The following is a 19,724-nucleotide window of genomic DNA, read 5'->3' on the forward strand; positions in this document are numbered from 1 at the left end:
CCAGCCAAGAGGCAGTGCCACCAGAAGATCCTCCCAACAAGGAAGCAATATGTACCCCACTCCAGGAGGGAGATTTACTGACCAGAGAGGCAGACTTTTTGAAAGACAGAGGGAGGATGAGACCTTGAGTCGTGCATATGAACAACTCCCAGTAGTTAATGGCGAAGAAGTAGATCCCCACTTTGAGCTCCAAGGGGAATGACTGTAGGCTGGAAAAAGACCATCTGACAGGGAGATTCAGTAACAACTCCTCATCCCTCAGCTGCATCAATGAGATGTTTTGCGACTGGCCCATGCCATCCCCTCCACGAGACACCTGGACAGGAGAAGACTTTGGCCCGGATCTTAGATCACTTCTTTTGTCTTGGCTTACATGAAGAAGTTAAAAACTTCTGCAAATTTTGCCCTGAATGCCAACTAGTTGAGCCAAAAGGGGATGAAAGCCTCCCTTGTCTCTCTCCTGGTTGTTAAGAACATAAGAACGGCCATACTGGGTCAGACCAAAGGTCCATCTAGCCCAGTATCCTGTCTACCAACAGTGGCCAATGCCAGGTGCCCCAGAGGCAGGTAAAGATCAAGTGATCTCTCTCCTGCCATCCATTTCCGCCCTCTGATAAACAGAGGCTGGGGACACCATTCCTTACCCATCCTGGCTAATAGCCATTAATGGACTTAACCTCCATGAATTTATCCAGTTCTCTTTTAAACGCTGTTTAGTCTTAGCCTTCACAACCTCCTCAGGCAAGGAGTTCCACAAGTTGACTGTGCACTGTGTGAAGAAGAACTTCCTTTTATTTGTTTTAAACCTGCTGCCCATTAATTTCATTTGGTGGCCCCTAATTCTTGTATTATGGGAATAAGTAAATAACCTTTCCTTATCCACTTTCTCCACATCACTCATGATTTTATATACCGCTATCATATCCCCCCTTAGTCTCCCCTTTTCCAAGCTGAAAAGTCCTAGGATGGTGTTTTCTGGGAGATCACCAATGCATTGTAGTTTTCTCAGGAAATCAGTGGTGTCACGGAGATAGCTGGGAGTGCTGGTGGCATAACCTGGAAATCCTGGACGCCTCATTACCTCTGGAATTGGCACTCTCACTGAAGGACTATCCGGATATGTAGACTCTCTGCTCAGACCCTATGCCACCATCACTCCTAGTGAGCCCCCGCGGACTGCATGTTGTGCAGGCCTGCTCTACACAAAAGAATAAATAGACTCAAATCAGATGTAAAGAATTATAACATTCAAAAACCAGTCAGAGAACACTTCAACCTCCCTGGACACTCAATTACAGACCTAAAAGTGGCAATTCTTCAACAAAAAAACTTCAAAAACAGACTCCAACAAGAAACTGAAGAACTGGAATTAATTTGCAAACTGGACACCATCAAATTAGGCCTAAATAAAGACTGTGGGTGGATGGGTCATTACACAAACTAAAAACTATTTCCCCATGCTAATTTTCCCCCCTACTGTTACTCACATCTTCTTGTCAACTGTTTGAAATGGGCCATCTTGATTTTCACTACAAAAGTTTTTTCCCCCTCCTTCTGATAATAGCCCACTTTAATTGATTTGTCTCGTTAGAGTTGGTATGGCAACCCCCATCTTTTCATGTTCTCTCTGTGTGTGTATATCTATATATCTTCCTACTGTATTTTCCACTCCATGCATCTGATGAAGTGGGTTTTAGCCCATGAAAGCTTATGCCCAAATAAATTTGTTTAGTCTGTAAGGTGCCACAAGTACACCTCATTCTTTTTGCTGATACAGACTAACATAGCTACCACTCTGAAACCTGATTATATTGAGCAATTAAAAAATCATTTCAGAAGTCCAGTAGTAACAGTGAAAATTTAATTCATAAATCCTCCCACAACAAACTAACATACCAATTATATTTTGAACAGAAACATTTTTAAATTAATAAGTAAGAGTAATCCACACCAACCCCAATGTATGACAATAATCTAAGTCATCATTTACTAGCATAGCAATACATGGTAGGCAGTCCTTAAGATTGGTTCATAATAAATTTACTAACCAGTTGACCCAGATAATTCAGACATGTCCATGTCATCATCTTCAAAGTCATTGCTTTCGAGGAGCATTTTTCATAATGTTCTTTCATTCTGATAGCCAGGCCTTGTATCTCTTTATTATTCACATTTGTTCCATTGTTCACATTTGGTGCACATTTCTTTTTTACCTAGAAGTACAGGACTTTCTTGAAAATATTCCCAGATAGGGTGGTATTTGTGACCTGAACCTAAGGCAGTTTTTTCCTCCAGTTCCCAGTCGTTGACAATACTAGAGGCTGCACTCTGAAGAATATTGCCCCTTCTTCCCAGATTGTGCTGCTTGGACATCAGTGTTGCTCCTTGCTGGTTTCACACACAGCTCCTTCTCCCTTGTTACATAACTCCTCTGCCACATCCCCACCCTACCCCCAGAAAAACAAAAGAACGAACAACAATCCAAGACTTTCGCTTTTGTAACTCATGTGCCTTTGCACTGCGGTCTTTTATTTGTTTAGAGAGAGAGAGAGGGAGTTATTGGAGAAGTTAATGGATTTCTGTTTGTTTGTGTATCAGTCTGTGTAAACATGTAAGGAGACTGAGCAAGGCCATTCACAAAGTGCCCAGAACCATCCAGAAGCAAGGGCTGATAGTTACTGGGCCTATCAGTGTTTTTCTAAGAGGTAGAGAGTTTTTCCTTGTGGATGGAGTCCTAAATATTCATAATTTGAGAACTGAACCCATCAGAGCTCAGGTAGGGAGACCCTATAAAATAGGAGTATGAGCCCAGGTGGGCTCAGTGGATGATCCTAATGATACAAGATGATGTCTCCTGGAGTCAGAGGCTAAGTCTCAACGCCTGTGATGACTTTTGCACCCAGTAGCACAGCCCCTCATTCCCCCACAGGACAAGCCCTTAATACAATACATGACCTATTGTGCTTGATCTCAGAAGTTAGATGTTTTTCTCCTCATTCTTTCTTCCTATAAAAAAGCAGCCTTTAACTTTCTTTATATAGAGAAGCAGTCTTCAATATATTGGTTTTATTTAACTGCTTAAAAGATTATAATAAGTTTAGGGCCATCCCTTAACATATTTTGTATTAAATTTGGATTTCATTTTAAAGTGGTCTATTTTTAAAAAGAAAAACATCTTGTAATTTAAAGAACAAAATAAAACAATCCATTTAAATCAAATCAGTTTCCCCCTCCCATAAAATCATTGATTTTTATCCCCCTTGCATAGGGAGGCCTGTGACATTCTTCATTAAAACTTACTTGAGATAAATCATATTGCACAATATGATTTATCTCAAGTAAGTTTTAATGAAGAATGTCACAGGTCTCCCAACTTATATTTTCATGAAGTCGTCATTTTGGCTCGGATACAAAAGAATTTGGTACATCAGATCAGTCTGGAAGATGAACAGTTCAGCAACCATATACATGTACTACACTTATTGAAGGGATGAGTGTGTATGCTCTGAGGAGCGCAGGGGAGTAGTAGTTTAAAAAAAAATGACATGAGCCTTTCTTAAGATATCTTATTCTGGAAGTGTTATGTACAATTTTACTGTAAGATATTCCCAAAATCATAGTTATGGGCTCGATCCTACTCCTATTGAAGGGTGAAGGACCGGCCCCTATATTTTTATTCTGTTAACATCCTGCTAGCCATATCTATGTGGCCATTGTTTCATAGAAGCTGAAATTCATGTTGAGAATGTCAATACTGCCACACAACCACCCCATGATTGCTTCTCAGACCGGACCTATCACATTCAGATCCAGCATCTTCTGGGAATACTGAGTGAAGCTTGCTGTGTGCGAGAACTTTGCAGTAACATCCCTTTCATAATGATCCTGTGGTGCAGTGCTTATTCATTCTGAAAAATGATCTATCTAATTCTTGCCTATGTGAGGTTTTTGTTGCAATGTACTCTTATGGAAGAAGATGGCAGGAGAGGAAAATTATTGGAATGTTCAGCTCTCTGTTTGGGGTGGGGAGGAAGACTGCCTCTGAGTTCAGTGCTTGCTTCCCATCTTGTACCCTAGCAACATTTGGAAATATTGTTAGTTTTGGTATGTCCAGGTTTTCTCCTAGTCATGTTTTACCTTAGTTACTTCTGTAGCATGTTAACCAGAACCTGTCAGTCAGACAATTGTTAGAGAATGTTATGACCAAGGTTTGACTCAGAACAGAAGCTACAAACAAATTGTTGTTTTGGAACGTACCAGACTCAACCTTCCAATATGAAAAGGTTGGCCAGACTGGAGCTCATATGTCATTTCTACATCTACCCACTTTTTCCACTTCTGTCTGCTCAAGCAAGGGACAGTACTGTTGGTCCTCAGCTCATTAAATTAGCTGTTGTCTGAACTAACCTAATGAACTGACCCTATGTTCTTTCTAAAATGTAGGCAAATAAAAGGGAGCAACATATTTACACGCAATTTTGTTCTTGATCCTGCACCTACTGAGCTCAGTTAAAAACTTCTGTTGATGTCAGTGAGAACAGGATTGATCCCATAACTGCCACTGAAATAAATGGAGCGGAATTGGCCCTTAACCTATCCATAGCAAAGATTAACAACTTTGCTTAATTACATTAAGTTTTCTTTAAATATAGCCATGCATGTGTTTTCAAAGAAGGCTGAAGACTAGAAACAAGCCATTATTGCCCTAGAAGGAGATATTTTAGACTAAATTCAGTTTCGTATCAGAATAATTTGTAATGACCTACAAAAGCAATTTCACAAGTTTTCTTCACACTTTGTGAAAACACTTACTGAAAGATCTGGCAGTTTTCAGGCCAATCTAATTTTTCAAGTCAAAGTTACAAGTATTTAAATAAGGCTTTGTAGTAGAAGCTGATTGTAACTTTTACCTCCCCATGACACATGAGTATTAATGCAACTATTTTGTTAAATTCCCTTCCTCCTGTGAAATTAAACTAATTTACCTCACATACTTTGCTGATACAGTATATAAGTAAAAAAGGCATATTGATTTAAGAATTTCTGTTTATCCTTGACTTGCCTCCCTTCTCTTACTCTGTGACATCATTGCATTGCCTCAAAGTCTAAGGAGCAGTTTTATTATGCTTCTCAGACTTGTTCCCCACTTTTCTTGAAAGAGATTATTACGCTGTTTCTAAATATTAGTGCGTTTGTCTGATCTGCATATAAAATTTATTCTTGAAGGGAAGCAGAATACAGACAGATTTTCTGAGTGTAAGACATAACTGAGTTTGGGCCAGAATTAAAATGATGTAGGTATTATGATAGTAATGTTGCTTAAATGTAAACATATGGCAGTAAGCTAATATATTACAACACCAATATTTCTCAAAGCTGTTCCAGAATAAAACGTTTGGAATGGGCAACACAATTTCTCTCTGCTGTAACATAGTTACAGCCTGTTGCATGTTTGAGCTCCGTCACAGAAGGGATTGAACTGTTGATAACAGGAGATAGAGCTTAAAAGTTTGAAAACCATCCATGCAAGACAAGTCCACATTTTAGCTATCTTTGCTGTACCAGTATTATAGGCAGCAACACATACAATTGTAGGTTGATTTTTTTTTAATTTGTCAAGAGAGAATCTTTTTACTAGTTATTGCACATAGTGAGCTTCAGCATTTTCTGTTATCAGTGAGAACAGTATTGGGGGCCATAACTCCTATTGAAATAAATGGGAGCATAATTGGGCTCAATCCTTGTTCCAAAGAGACTCAGTCTAAAGATAGACAAAAGGTGCCATATCAAAGTAGAGTGATGAGATAGTGATTGGCCATGTCTTGGTAATACAATGCTATATTAAAATGATTCTGTTTTTCTCCTTTAGCTTGCTGTTGCCAGTCAGCAAGTTTCCTATAAGCATCAGGGTAGACATGTCTCTTCAGAGGGAGTTGAACACTGCAAAGTGCTGATGAGCTAAGGAAGGGGTTCTCTGCATTGGATCTGGTATGAAGACAGTATAGAGACAGTTGTGGGAGAAGTAGACAAACGTTGTATAGAGGGAGGAAAAGGGAAGGGAACAACTTGGAACAAAATAAGGGTAGTGCTATGGAGTTATATAGAAGACAGTGACAAGAAACTTGACTTTGATGCAGTGGGAGCTACTGTAGGAATTCAAAGACAGGGTGACATGGATAAAAAATTAGGCAAGGAAGGTAGCCATTAGTGAGTGAGTTTTGTAATGTCTGGAGTGGGAGTGAAGTGGGCATTGGGGTGGCGTACATTGATAAAGATGGGAAATGATGAGGACCTGAACTCATGACCATAGTGAGGAGTTAAAAAACCATTTGATACTAAACACTGATGGCTGAGAAGTTTAGAATGTAGGATTTGTTGCCAGTACAAAACTAAGATGTTGTTTGTCTTACATTGAGGTAGATTTTCAAAGAGATGAATGGATTTTTAGTTTACATGACGTCTCTTGTCTTAAAAACTTAAACTTAAAAACTTATCAATTTTGCCTTACATAAGTATATATGGTTACTTTTGTATCTGCAATATTCCCTTTTACTTCCTCTTATATACTACGCAGAATATCTGGAATTCAAGAAATATTGATGTAAAGTTATTTAAACCATTATCTAAAGCAAGTGGCAGGTTTTTATGAGTGATCATGTTGTTAACTCAGACTGCTCCTATCTGAATATTTGCCCTATTCTGTTCACATTAAAATGCTCTTTAGGAAAAACCCCATATGTGCTTTTAATTGGACTGTATAGCTGTAAATTGGATTGCCAATTGTTGTATATTGGCATTCTGATTAAAACAGTGTCCACACATTCTCAGGGAATCATTTCCAAGGTGATTTTCATTTTTCAAATCAACAGGACTCTCCTCACAGGGAGCTGTGCAGTCTTGTTACAGCTAGTTAGTAAAATAACATGTTCTGGTATTGCAAGGCTATTTGTGATTTAAATCAACTGTATCTTGGTTCCTAGTATTCAAGCCCATTACGGAAGCAAACAAACACACACTTCATGCCATGCATGTTGAAACAACTGGCAAATTCCTCATCTTTCAAGGACGTCTATAGAGCAGATTAATTGTAATTTCTAACTGTTGTTGAAAACATATCATTAGTGATGAACACCATGAAACAAAATACTCTTACAGCTTTCTCAGGACAAATTGGGAATAAACAGCTTGCAGTGATTCTCAGAAAAGGCTGTTTGGGATGGCACAATATTTTGGGTGTTACAGCTTTCTCTTAGTTAAAGTATGACTCTTTAAAACGTTAGCATGCTCAGTATACAGTACTTCATTATCTAGTAATCAGTTTAATTTTATTTATCCAGCAACTTTTGCCTCATGGGTGCCAAATATAAGGTGTTTATGTACAATAAATAGTCCAACAGGGGAATAGATCAGCACTAATATTTCAAATGCAGCTTAGTTAAGGTAGTTGTGAATTTTTTTCTCGTTATTTAGTGTTGTGATATGCATTTTATTTTCTTCTTTTTAAAGGATTTCTGGAATCTAATCAGAAATCAAGACAATTAGATTTTTCAAAGTTAAGTAGAGATAACTAGGAATGGGAGAATTAGTTGTATAAAATGAATAACCCAATGCGAAATAATGGGCTCCAGACTCTAGAACAGAACTCTACAGTTGTGGTTCATGTTCTGTTTATTTCTACCTTAAACATGAGATCTGAGCTGCTGCATATTTCTTTGTATTTTAACATATGTATCTTATAACCTTGTAGTCCTAGAAGAAGGGCCAGGATTACTTTCAAATAATAAACTTTAGTTGGTCTAGCCCAGCTTTCTGTTAACTGGAAGTAAAAGTTACAGTTAAATTTCTGTGGTATGGTCTATGTTAATGCAGACATCGGGTTCTTCCTCCTCACTCTCTGTGAAAGGCAAGAAGATCACCTGTTGTGACCCAGAATCTAAGGCTTTCTCCTCTTTCTCTCCAGTTTGGTTCATCCCCTGCAACATGCAAAAGCAGTTCTCAGCTTCTCTCAAACTGAAAACACTTAAAAAAAAAAAAAAAGTGGGTAAGGGAACTGTGCCTGTTGAAGTAACTCTTTCCCGGGTAGGTTATCTTAAGGGGGATTTTTGCTGTAGAGCTTATGCAGATGCCTGTTCAGCACAGGGAACATGGTCTCTCGGGGAAAAGAAAATCCCACGTAAATATGCATTAGCAGCAGGTAAAATGTATAATTTAATCCACTAAAACAATTGCTATCTGCTGGATCAGAGAGCAGAGTCAGCAGTGAACAAACTTTGCAGCAAACCTGCTGCCTAGCATTCCTTATACACTTCACCAGGCACTATTGACTGGAAGTGCAGGTATCTACGGATGCATCCCTGATTACAGAGTGCCAAATTTGTTGAAGTGCCTAACTCCCACTGATTTCTGTGGGAGTTAGGTGCTTACAAATCTTTACAAATCTGGCCCTGACTGCTTAGAGCAGGGCTTCCATAAGAAACTATGTCTAGAAAGAGCTGGTGAAGAAATCAGTGATTCCCTTTCTTTCTACTCCTTCACCTTCCAACTCAAGGCTCTTCTAGTTTGGCCTTGAGTCTCTTGTTCTTCCTCTGTAGGATGTTTTCTCTCTACAGATCAAGCCACAAAAACGCAATTATAAGGAACCAATCTGGAAAAGTAGAGGGAGAGTACACAAGAGAACAGAAAATATTGGATGGTGATTGGTTGTCATCCTGAATGTCAGGGTGAGGAGGAGGAAACAGCATCCAGGTTGTCTTGACCAAATCATAGAATGTGAATTAGCTGGTAAATAGGAATTTTCCCTTTTTTTCCCTTTCCTTTGACAAACAGTGGGCTAATGGTAAACCGCGGTGTGTTTTGTAAACCTCTTCACAAATCCCAAACCACCAGCACCACATTCCTCCTTCCTTCATGCTAAGTTTGGAGCATCCCTCTGCCTGGTACCAACAAGAAAAACAAAGTTATGCAAAAACTAATAATAGATGTTTAAATGTTTGTGGCTTCAGAACTAAATAGTCCAGAGTTTAAGCACATATCTTTCAAAGATACAACTGTACCAATCATGATTAATATTTTAAGACAATTTTATAAATATATGTTTGAACAGTTTAATCTGATATTTTCTCTGCAGATGATTCAGACCATCAAGACTCTGATTGAAAACGCAAATAGTGTATATGAGAAGATAGTACAGTGTCAGAAGGCAGGTAAGTGCAGGCTCTCTTTTTGAAAAATTAAAATACAGTAAGGCATTTTTCCTATATTTTCATTTTTTACAAAACCTTAGATTGGGTTCATTTATTCCACTAATGCACAAAACAAAATTATTCAAATTTATGCAGGCACAAAAGCAGCAAAAATGGACCTTCTTAATACTGATTTAATCATGGACAGTGGGGTCTATGGCATTTCAGTTGAATTTTGGAACTCATTCTTTTTAATCCTTTTAACTTTTATAATTGGACAGTAGCCTGCTGACATATTCTATTTTAATAAAGCAAAGATAAAGTGTAGAAAATACACATTGATATATTTATGAATGAGAGATACAGCGCTATTCCTACACACATTCAAGGCCATGCTTTTTAAGTGTATGCCCGAGGTGTTGCTCAACATGCTGATGTAGAGGAAGAGTATAATGTGCACACTCTGGGTCTAAACAGATGCTACTTTCTATAATGTACTTTATGTATTTTAATGCCAGAGTGGTTAAAACATTGTGTTCTTCTTCGAGTGATTGCTCAGGTGTATTCTACAGTAGGTGTGCATGCTCACCACATGCACCGGTGTCGGAAGTTTTTCCCTTAGCAGTATTCATATTGTGGAGTGCCGCTGTGACCCCTAGAGTGGCGCCTCTATACCGCGCTATAAGGGGAGCTGCGCACTCCCCCCACCCTCAATTCCTTCTTGCTGCTGGTGAAGGTAGTCGGAACGTCTTGCTCCAGCCTTGCTGCAGCTTCTCTAGTTGACCTTAGTGGTACAGTTACTTTTAGTAGTTTTTCAAGTAGTTAAAGTGGGCTCAGGGCATGCCCCATGTCCCAGACTTCAAGTCGTGCGACTCCTGTCGCTGTTCTATGCCCAGAAGTGATCCACACGCTGAGTGTCTCCGCTGCTTGGGCAAAACTCATGTGAGTGAGCGCTGCAAGATCTGCAGGTCATTCAAGCCGCGGACTAAGAAGGAGAGGGACATCAGGCTTCACGCTTTCCTGATGGAATCAGCGCTGACCCCTATCCCGGCACGCCGAGCGGACTTGGTGCCCGGCACCACGTCTTCGGTGTGTAGCGAAGTCCCCTCCACTAGCCGGCACCGCTCCTCTTCCAAGAAGCAAGGGAAGACTTCCGTCTCACAGCGGCACCGAGAAAAGGAGAGGGGTGAGGCTGGTCCCAAGCCGGGCAGCCCTCGATCTCCCCCGGGCCCTAGGCCTCCGTCTCATGTTGAGCGGAGTAGTCCAGTTCCGTCCGCGCGTGCCTCCCCTGCCGTGAGGATGCTGTCGACACTGGAGGCTGCACAGGCTGCGCAAGACATCTTGAGCTTACCGATACCAGGGGCACCACCAGTGTCGGGCCCTTGGTCCTGAGGCAAGCCGCTCCTGAGCACTCATCAGACCTCCCCGGCACGGCACAGCTCCCGCGCTGAGAACCGCTCCTTACCGTGTTGGATGCGGTCTTCTCGCGGCTCACGCCAGCCCTCTACACAAGTCAGGTTGACCGGCTCGCCGCTCGAACGGGAGTCTCGAGGCTCCTCCATGCCACGCCGCGCCGATGCTCTTCCTCACGTCGCAGCTACTGCAGCCAGTCCCGATGCCATTGACGTCGACGCTCCCACTTGAGCTCCGCCAGGCATCGCACTCGGGACTCCTCCTGCAATGCACCGGAACATCGTAGCTCCTGGCGCTGAGACGAGTACAGGAGCAGCACTTCCCATGGGTACTGGTCCTCGGTGTCGAGGTCCCGGTCCTGCAGAAGGCACCGTCGTAGGCACTGTCGCTCTCGCCGCTCCTATGAGACTGCGCAGTCGACGGTGACCTCAGCATCGACACCCAGCCGCCCTAGCCAGGACAGATGACGCCACCTGGCCCCCAAATCATCAGTGGCAAGGAGCACCGTGGCAAGGACAGTGGTGTCAATGGGCACTGTGGTCGCAGATGCCTGCTCAGACGGGAACCCGCTCGGTGGCCGGAGCGTCCCAGGCTCCTTCGGCCTCCCCTTCTCGGCAGAGGGACAAGTCAACAGGTCCCGAGTCGGTGGCCCTGCGCCCGGACTCCGACTTGGGGACTGACCCCCCGGTACCACCCAAGACTCTCGGCTCCGTGCCAGCCCCCTCTCCAGCACCGGATGATGCCATTACAGCACTGCTGCCCATTCCACAGGAGGACTTCAGGGAACATCAAGACCTCCTTAAGAGGGTGGCGTCCAACCTCCAGCTCCAGGCTGAGAAGATGGAGGGCCCGTCTGACTCCCTTTTCAATGTGCTGTCGTCCACGACACTGGGCTGTGTGGCTCTGCTCCTCCACCAGGGAGTAGTCAACATTTCCACTACCTTGTGGCAAACTCCTGCTTCCTTGGCCCCCATTTCCAAAAAGGCGGAGAGGAAGTACTTCGTGCCAGCTAAGGACCATGAGTACCTTTATTCCCATCCGGCACCTAACTTTCTGGTGGTGGAATCGATAAACCACCAAGAACGACATGGCCAGCCTGTGCCTACCCCCAAGGATAAAGACGCCAGGAGACTGGATACTTTTGGCAGGAAAGTTTATTCTTCGGCAAGCTTCCAGCTCAGGGTGGCCAATCATCAGGCCCTACTGAGCTGGTATGACTTTAACTTATGGGGGTCCCTACCAAAGTTTGAATCTCTCCTCCTGGAGCGGGACAAAAAGGACTTCAAGGCTCTGGTAGAGGAAGGGGCGGCAGCGGCAAAAGCAACCCTCCAGGCGGCGTCGGACGTGGCTGATACGGCAGCCCACTCGATGGCTTCTGCCATTTCGATGTGCAGGGCGTTGTGGCTCCTACTATCCGGGCTGTCGGCGGAGGCCCAGTCCCTCATGCAGGATCTGCCCTTTGACGGGAAAGCGCTGTTTGCAGACCAGCAAACGGATGTCCGTCTGCACGGGATGAAAGATTCCCGTACCACCCTGCAAACCTTGATCCTCTACGTCCCGCTGGCTAAGGATAAGCCCAGGCCGCAAACTTCAGCTCCACCTGCACGGAGTAGATACGAGCCCCCGTCCAAGAGGCCGAGAGACCAGAGGCATCGGTCTCAACGTCAGTCCCGCTCTGCCCCACAGCCCGGACCCACTAAGGGCAAGAGGCAGGGAAAGAGGCGGTTTTGACTATTTGCAGGGGGGCACCAGGCCTGTTGCCAGGGAAACCCCCCTATTAATAAAGTTTGTGTTCTGCAACCGATTGTCTGCCTTCCGAGTGGAGTGGTCCCATATGACGTCGGACCAATGGGTCCTCAACACCATTTCCAAGGGCTACATGTTGCAGTTCACCTCGCCCCCACCTCACCACCCTCCGTCCCTGGTGAGCCCCGGGGACCCGGAGCATGCTCGCCTCCTAGGGCAGGAGGTGGCATGTCTGCTCCACCTGGGGGCGGTGGAAAGAGTACCAGTAAACTTCCAGGGCAGAGGCTTCTACTCCCGGTACTTCCTGATCCCAAAGGCAAAAGGGGGGCTCAGGCCCATCCTGGACATATGGGATCTCAACCGGTTTATGGTCCGCTCCAAGTTCCGCATGGTGTCCCTGGCCCCTATCATTCCCTCCCTGGACCTGGGGTACTGGTACGCTGCCCTGTACCTTCAGGATGCGTATTTTCATATCCATATATTCGAAAGGCTTCCTCCGGTTCCTGGTGGGGCGGGATCACGGTTCACAGTCCTCCCTTTTGGTCTATCCATGGCACCCAGGGTTTTCACCAAGTGCATGTTGGTGGTAGCGGCCTACCTCCGGCGGAAAGGGGTGCAGATTTTTCCATACCTGGACGATTGGCTTCTCAAGGGCAGCTCTTGGTCCCAGATGCAGGCCCATGTGGAACTGCTCTTGTCCACATGCGCAGATCTCAACCTAGTAGTGAACGAGAACAAATCTACATTAGTCCCAGTTCAGCGCATAGAATTCATAGGGGTGATGCTGGACTCCTTAAGGGCCACAGCCTCTCTCCCTCCAAGCAGGTTCAAGACCCTCAAAGGCCTCATCGCCTCGGTCACAGCCTTCCCTGTGACAACGGCAAGAGCGTGCCTTCAGATCCTCAGGCACATGGTGGCATGCACGTACTTGGTCCACCATGCGAGGCTCAGAATGAGGCCCCTCCAGCTCTGGCTAGCCTCTCAGTACTCCCAGGCCTGGGACGGGCTGGACAAGGTCATCACGGTACCTCCCCAGATAGTTGCCTCCCTACAATGGTGGTCCCTCCCGAGCAACATGTTGCAAGGAGTCCCTTTCCAGGAACCCTCCCCGTCATTAGACCTGGTGTCAGATGCCTCGGATCTGGGACGGGGAGCTTATATAGGGAACATTCAAACCCAAGGGAGATGGTCGGCCTCGGACTTGTCCCTCCACATAAATGTCAGAGAGCTCAGGGCGATATAGCTGGCGTGCGTAGCTTTCAGCATACACCTTCCCGGGACGGTGGTCAGAGTCCTTACGGACAACACCGCTGCGATGTACTACATCAACAGGCAAGGCGGGACTCATTCCTCGGCCCTATGCCTGGAAGCCCTGAGCCTATGGGAATTCTGTATAGCCCACGATATCTCCCTGCGAACCTTCCCCCTACCCGGCATCCGCAATTTGTGAGCCGATCAGCTGAGCAGGGTTTTCTTCCAGCCGGAACAAGTGGTTGCTCCACTCGGAGGTCACCCATCAGCTCTTCCGAGAGTGGGGAGTTCCCCGGGTCGACCTCTTTGCAACTGACCAGAACTGGTGCTGTCTCCAGTTCTGCTCCAGGGGAGGAGTGGGGAAGGGGGCGATCTCCGACGCCTTCCTCCTGCAGTGGTCAGGCCAGCTTTTCAATGCCTTCCTCCTCTTCCCCCTGATCGACAAGGTCCTGCAAAAAGTAAAAACAGACAGGACGCAGTTATCCTCATAGCCCCGGACTGGGCCCGACAACACTGGTACAGGACCCTCCTGCACCTCTTAGCGCCAGCGCCCCCCCTCCACCCCACGGAGGCTACCGCTTCGCCCAGACCTCTTCTCCCAGGAAGGGGGCCTCCTCCTCCATCCCAACATAGCCACGCTCAGTGATGAGCTGCCAAAATCTTAACCGGTTTCCTCCTCACCCCAAGAGGGGGTCGTGGCCTGCCCCCGCCCCCCAGGACTCCTGCCCCATCCAACCCCCTGCGTTCCTTGACACACACACCCTGGGACCCCTGCCCCATCCACCCCCCTTCCCTGTCCTCTGACTGCCCCTGCCGCCCCATCCAACCCCTCCTCTCATTCCTGATGGGCCCCCTGGGACTCCTGCCCCATCCACCCACCCCTTCTCTCTGTCCTCTGACTGCCCCTGGAACCCCTGCCCCTGACTGCCTCCCATCGCCCCATCCAACCCCTGCTCCTTCCTGACTGGCCCCCCGAGACCCTTGCCCCCATTCAATCCCCCTGTTCCCCGCCCTCTGACTGCCCCGACCACTATCCACCTCCCCGAACTCCCCCCGAACACCCCTGCCTTCTATCCAACACCCCCTCCCTGCCCCCTACCCCCTTACCGCGCTGCCTGGAGATGGCTGGTGACGCTACAGCCGCGCCGCTCAGCTGGAGCCGGGCAGGCCTCCACCACCGTGCACCACATGGAGCACTGGTGGCTGGCGGCACTACAGCCGCGCCGCTTGGCTAGAGCCAGGCCACGCTGCCGCTGCGCAGCACCTGGAGCACTGGGTCAGGCTGAGTTCGCAGCTCACCTCCCAGAGCATGCACCAGCGGCGGGTCGAGCTGAAACTGCAGGGGAGGGGGAACAGCCGGGGACTAGCCTTCCCAGCCGGGAGCTCAAAAGCCAGGCAGGAGGGTCTCGTGGGCCACCATAGTGGGTGTCCACCCCTCCCCACCCCTAAGAGCCAGAGGGACCTGCTGGGGGGTGAGATGGGGAGTCCCGGTGGTGCTTACCTGGGGAGGCTCCCAGGAAGCATCCGGCAGGTCCCTCTGGCTCCTAGGGGCGAGGTAGCGTAGCTAAGGGGGGGTCCAGCCGCTCCCCCTGCTCTCCTCCTAGCTACGCTCCTGTCACTTCAACTTACCGGTTTTTAAATTTAGAAGCCCTTTTAGAACCAGTTGTCCCACATGGACAACCGGTTCTAAAAGGGCTTCTAAATTTAACAACCAGTTCCCGCAAACTGGTGCGAACTGCCTCCAGCTCACCACTGGCTGTGCTCCACCTGACAGCGTGGTTGCTCAGTGGTTAGATGAGGAGGAGGGGAGGTGTTCAGAGGACGTCAAACGAGTCCTGCTGGAAAGTAGAAAGCCGTCCACATGACGGACGTACCTGGCAAAGTGGTCCAGATTCTCTAGGTGGGCGGCGGAGCGGGGAACCTCTCCATCATCCGCACCGCTCCAGATTATCCTTGATTACCTCCTGTCCTTTAGGACCCAAGGACTAGCTCCCGCCTCTGTCAGGGTACATTTGGCAGCCATATCAGCCTTCCACCCGCCGGTGCAGGGCCAATCAGTCTTTTCTCACACTATGACCTCCCACTTTCTAAGAGGCCTGGACTGTTCATTCCCATATGCTAGGTCCCCCGTTCTGCAATGGGACCTAAACCTAGTGTTATCCCGTCTCATGGGACCTCCCTTTGAACCCGGGACCTTTGTTCCTGGTCTCACCTGTCATGGAAGGTAGCATTCCTTGTAGCTATCATGTCAGCCCGACATGTCTTGGAGCTCAGGGCCTTGACCTCGGAACCCCCATATACAGTCTTCGACAAGGATAAGGTCCAGCTTCGCCCACACCCCACATTCCTCCCGAAGGTGGTCTCCGCCTTCCATATGGAACAGGACATTTTCCTCCAGGTGCTCTGTCCTAAGCCCCATTCCTCCAACGAGGAACGTTGCCTTCACACACTCGATGTGTGTAGGGCACTGGCCTTCTACCTGGACCGGACCAAGCTGTTCCGGAAATCCTCGCAGTTGTTTGTTGCATCAGCCGAGCGTATGAGGGGGCAACCAATTTCCACCCAGCGCCTGTCCCGCTGGATCACCTCATGCATACTCACGTGCTATGACCTGGCAAGGGCTCCCCCACCACCGATCGTCAGGGCGCTCTCAATGAGAGCTCAGGCCTCATCAGCTGCCTATGTAGCCCACGTCCCAATCCAGGACATCTGTAGGGCTGCCACATGGTCCTCTGTCCACACATTTTCTTCGCATTATGCGATCGTCTCCCAAGCGAGGGATGACAACGGATTTGGTAGGGCGGTACTGTGGCCCGGAAACCCTTAAACTCCTACCCGCCTCCATCAGACATAGCTTGGAGTCACCTACTGTGGAATACACATGAGCAATCACTCGAAGAAGAAAGGACAGTTACCTGTTCCGTAACTGGCATTCTTCGATATGTGTTGCTCAGGTGTATTCCATATCCCATCCTCCTTCCCCTCTGTCGGAGTTGTCCGGCAAGAAGGAACCAAGGGTGGGGGGGAGTGCGCAGCTCCCCTTATAGCGCGGTATAGAGGCACCACTCTAGGGGTCGCAGTGGCGCTTCCCCGTATGGGTACTGCTAAGGGAAAAACTTCCAACACCGGTGCACGTGGCAAGCACACACACCTACTGTGGAATACACCTGAGCAACACATCTAGAAGAACACCAGTTACGGAACAGGTAACTGTCCTTTTTCTTAATTGTTCATTAGACTGTGGAAAATATAAAATACACATCTTTAGACTTTTGTATGTTGAGGATATATGAAAGATTAGGGAGGTATATTTTTTACAATAACACCTGTATCAGTGATTCATTTCTCATCATTTTAAATTTGCAGTTTTACTTAAATATCATATGGTTCATTTGGGTTAGATGAAGCCCAGGAACATCAAGTGAATTGCTGCAAAATGCCATAAATTAGTTTAGCTGGGATAAGAACCCAGGTTTTCTTGGCTCCTGGTCATTTGATCAGTTAGCATCCTGCATCATAGAATCATAGAATATTAGGGTTGGAAGAGACCTCAGGAGGTCATCTAGTCCAATCCCCTGCTCAAAGCAGGACCAACACCAACTAAATCATGCCAGCCAGGGCTTTGTCAGCTGGGCCTTAAAAACCCCTAAGGATGGAGATTCCACCACCTTCCTAGGTAACCCATTCCAGTGCTTCACCACGCTCCTAGTGAAATAGTGTTTCCTAATATCCAACCTAGACCTCCCCCACTCCGACTTGAGACCATTGCTTCTTGCTCTGTCATCTGCCACCACTTAGAACAGTCTGGCTCCTCCTCTTTGGAACCCCCCTTCAAGTAGTTGAAGGCTTCTATCAAAACCCCCCTCACTCTTCTCTTCTGCAGACTAAATAACCCCAGTTCCCTCAGCCTCTCCTCATAAGTCATGTACCCCAGCCCCCTAATAATTTTTGTTCCCTCCACTGGACTCTCTCCAATTTGTCCATATCCCTTCTGTAGTGGGGGGATGAGAACTGGATGCAATACTCTAGGTGTGGCCACACCAGTGCTGAATAGAGGGGAATAATCACTTCCGTCGATCTGCTGGCAATGCTCCTACTAATACAGCCCAGTATGCAGTTGATGGTCTTGGCAACAAGGGCCCACTGCTGACTCATATCCAGCTTCTTGTCCACCGTAATCCCCAGGTCCTGTTCTGCAGAACTGCTGCTTAGTCAGTCAGTCCCCAGCCTGTAGCGGTGCATGGGATTCTTCCTTCCTAATTGCAGGACTCTGCACTTGTCCTTGTTGAACCTCATCAGATTTCTTTTGGCCCAATCCCCCAATTTGTCTAGGTCACTGGACCCTATCCCTACCCTCTAGTGTATCTACCTCTCCCCCCAGCTAAGTGTCATCTGCGAACTTGCTGAAGGTACAATTCATCCCATCATCCAGATCATTAATGAAGAAGTTGAACAAAACTGACTACTGGGGCACTCCACTTGATACCGGCTGCCAACTAGACATTGAGGCATTGATCACTACCCATTGAGCCCGACAATCTAGCCAGCTTTTTTCCCACCTTATAGTCCATTCATTCAATCCATACTTTTTTAACTTGCCGGCAATACTGTGGGAGACTGTATCAAAAGCTTTCCTAAAGTCAAGATATATCACATCCACCGCTTTCCCCATTTCCACAGAGCCAGTTATCTCATCATAGAAGGCAATCAGGTTTGTCAGGCATGACTTGCCCTTGGTGAATCCATGTTGACTGTTCCTGATCACCTTCCTCACCTCCAAGTGCTTCAAAATGGATTCCTTCAAAATGCATCCTTCTGAAAAGAAATACCTAGAATATGTTGACTGAGTAGAGAATTTAAGTGAATAGATTCCACTAGAAAATGAAAGTTTAATGGAGTTTTAAATTATATAGATATAATCACATAAACTGCAGGTTATATATTCTCACTGCATTATTTCTATCTTTTATTTGACTTCCAAGTAGACAAATTGTTCCAATGTGCTCTGTATTTTGTGGTTGTTGGAATTATGCCATGGCTGGTCCTTGACAGTTTGAAAGTATTACATTCATATTGGTAATAGGAGGAGGTTCTATGTTCTACATAGGACCGCATGATAGGAAGCCTTAAATTCCAATCCCAGATCTGACAATTATTTCCTCAGTGATCTTGGACAGCTTTCCCATCTGCAAACTGAGAATAATAATACTTACCTTACAGAAATGCTAATGTTTTTAACAGTCATGCCATCTTGGAAGTCTGGGGTTAATACACATAGGTATACATGTGCAGGGCATATCTATGGAAATTATGTTGTGCTGTTGCACTAATGCGATGAATCTGCATTGACAGAAGAGTTAGAAGTACTGAATAAAGAAAAACACCTTTGATGTTTGAATCATGTACTGTACTGTATTAGTGTGACAATTCATGTAAATATAGCAAATGGCTGGTCTGAAAAGTTGATATGATCGTGTCCAGTGTAAATAAGCCCTGAGATTGATATGAAGAACTGCTGGAGAGAACTTAGGTCTGGTGTATGTGGTGAGTTAAAGTGTGGCAAGCTAGAGTGGGAAGCTGCTGATGCCTTTCCCCACTGCCTCCCTTCTGCCGGAGCATTTCACGTGTAACTACATACCGCAGTGTGGACATAGCCTGCTTTTCGCTGCGGGTTGTAGCTACACATACACTCTGCGGCACTGCCAGTGGAGTGGAGTGTTGATGTAACCAGAGAAAATAAAAAGTGGGAGATCCTGAAGGAAATCTTTTCAAAGTCAGTACCTTAAAGCTTAATTAAAAAGGGAGGAAAACAGACACATTAATGGGAAAGGTGAACATTAAGAAGAATAATGCCCTGCATCAGCACTACCCTTTGGAGAGGTACGGCATGCAATCTTTTCTGCGCTAACTACCTCTGCTGATGAGTCCAGGAGACAGGGCAAGGTCCGGACCATTGTCCCACCTTCACCTCACACCTTCTGAGGAAGCTATGGCCGCTGACAGGACTAACATGGATTAGTGGCTTTACTCTGAGACACAGCATAGTTGGCCACTGTGCAAAAGCACAGGCCTGGGGAAGGCTCCTTGTTTCGTATTCTCCCCCCACCATTTTCCATGTGTTTACAGGATCAA

General features: G+C 46.5%; 1 protein-coding gene across 11 annotated transcripts in view; it reads left to right on the forward strand.

The window, feature by feature from the left end:
- The window catches only part of PLCL2 (phospholipase C like 2), a 204,310-nt gene that overhangs the window by 147,400 nt on the left and 37,186 nt on the right, over nt 1-19,724 (forward strand). For 9 of the 11 annotated variants that reach the window (XM_042862024.2, XM_042862032.2, XM_065583424.1 and 6 more), the window contains one exon: nt 9,128-9,203. The exons of the other annotated variants lie outside the window; for them this stretch is intronic. In XM_042862024.2, coding sequence (XP_042717958.1) covers nt 9,128-9,203 — 76 coding nt within the window. The remainder of the gene's footprint in view (nt 1-9,127; nt 9,204-19,724) is intronic. 11 annotated transcript variants of the gene reach the window in all.

This window comes from Chrysemys picta, chromosome 2, assembly GCF_011386835.1.
Source record: "Chrysemys picta bellii isolate R12L10 chromosome 2, ASM1138683v2, whole genome shotgun sequence".
NCBI lineage: Eukaryota > Metazoa > Chordata > Testudines > Emydidae > Chrysemys > Chrysemys picta.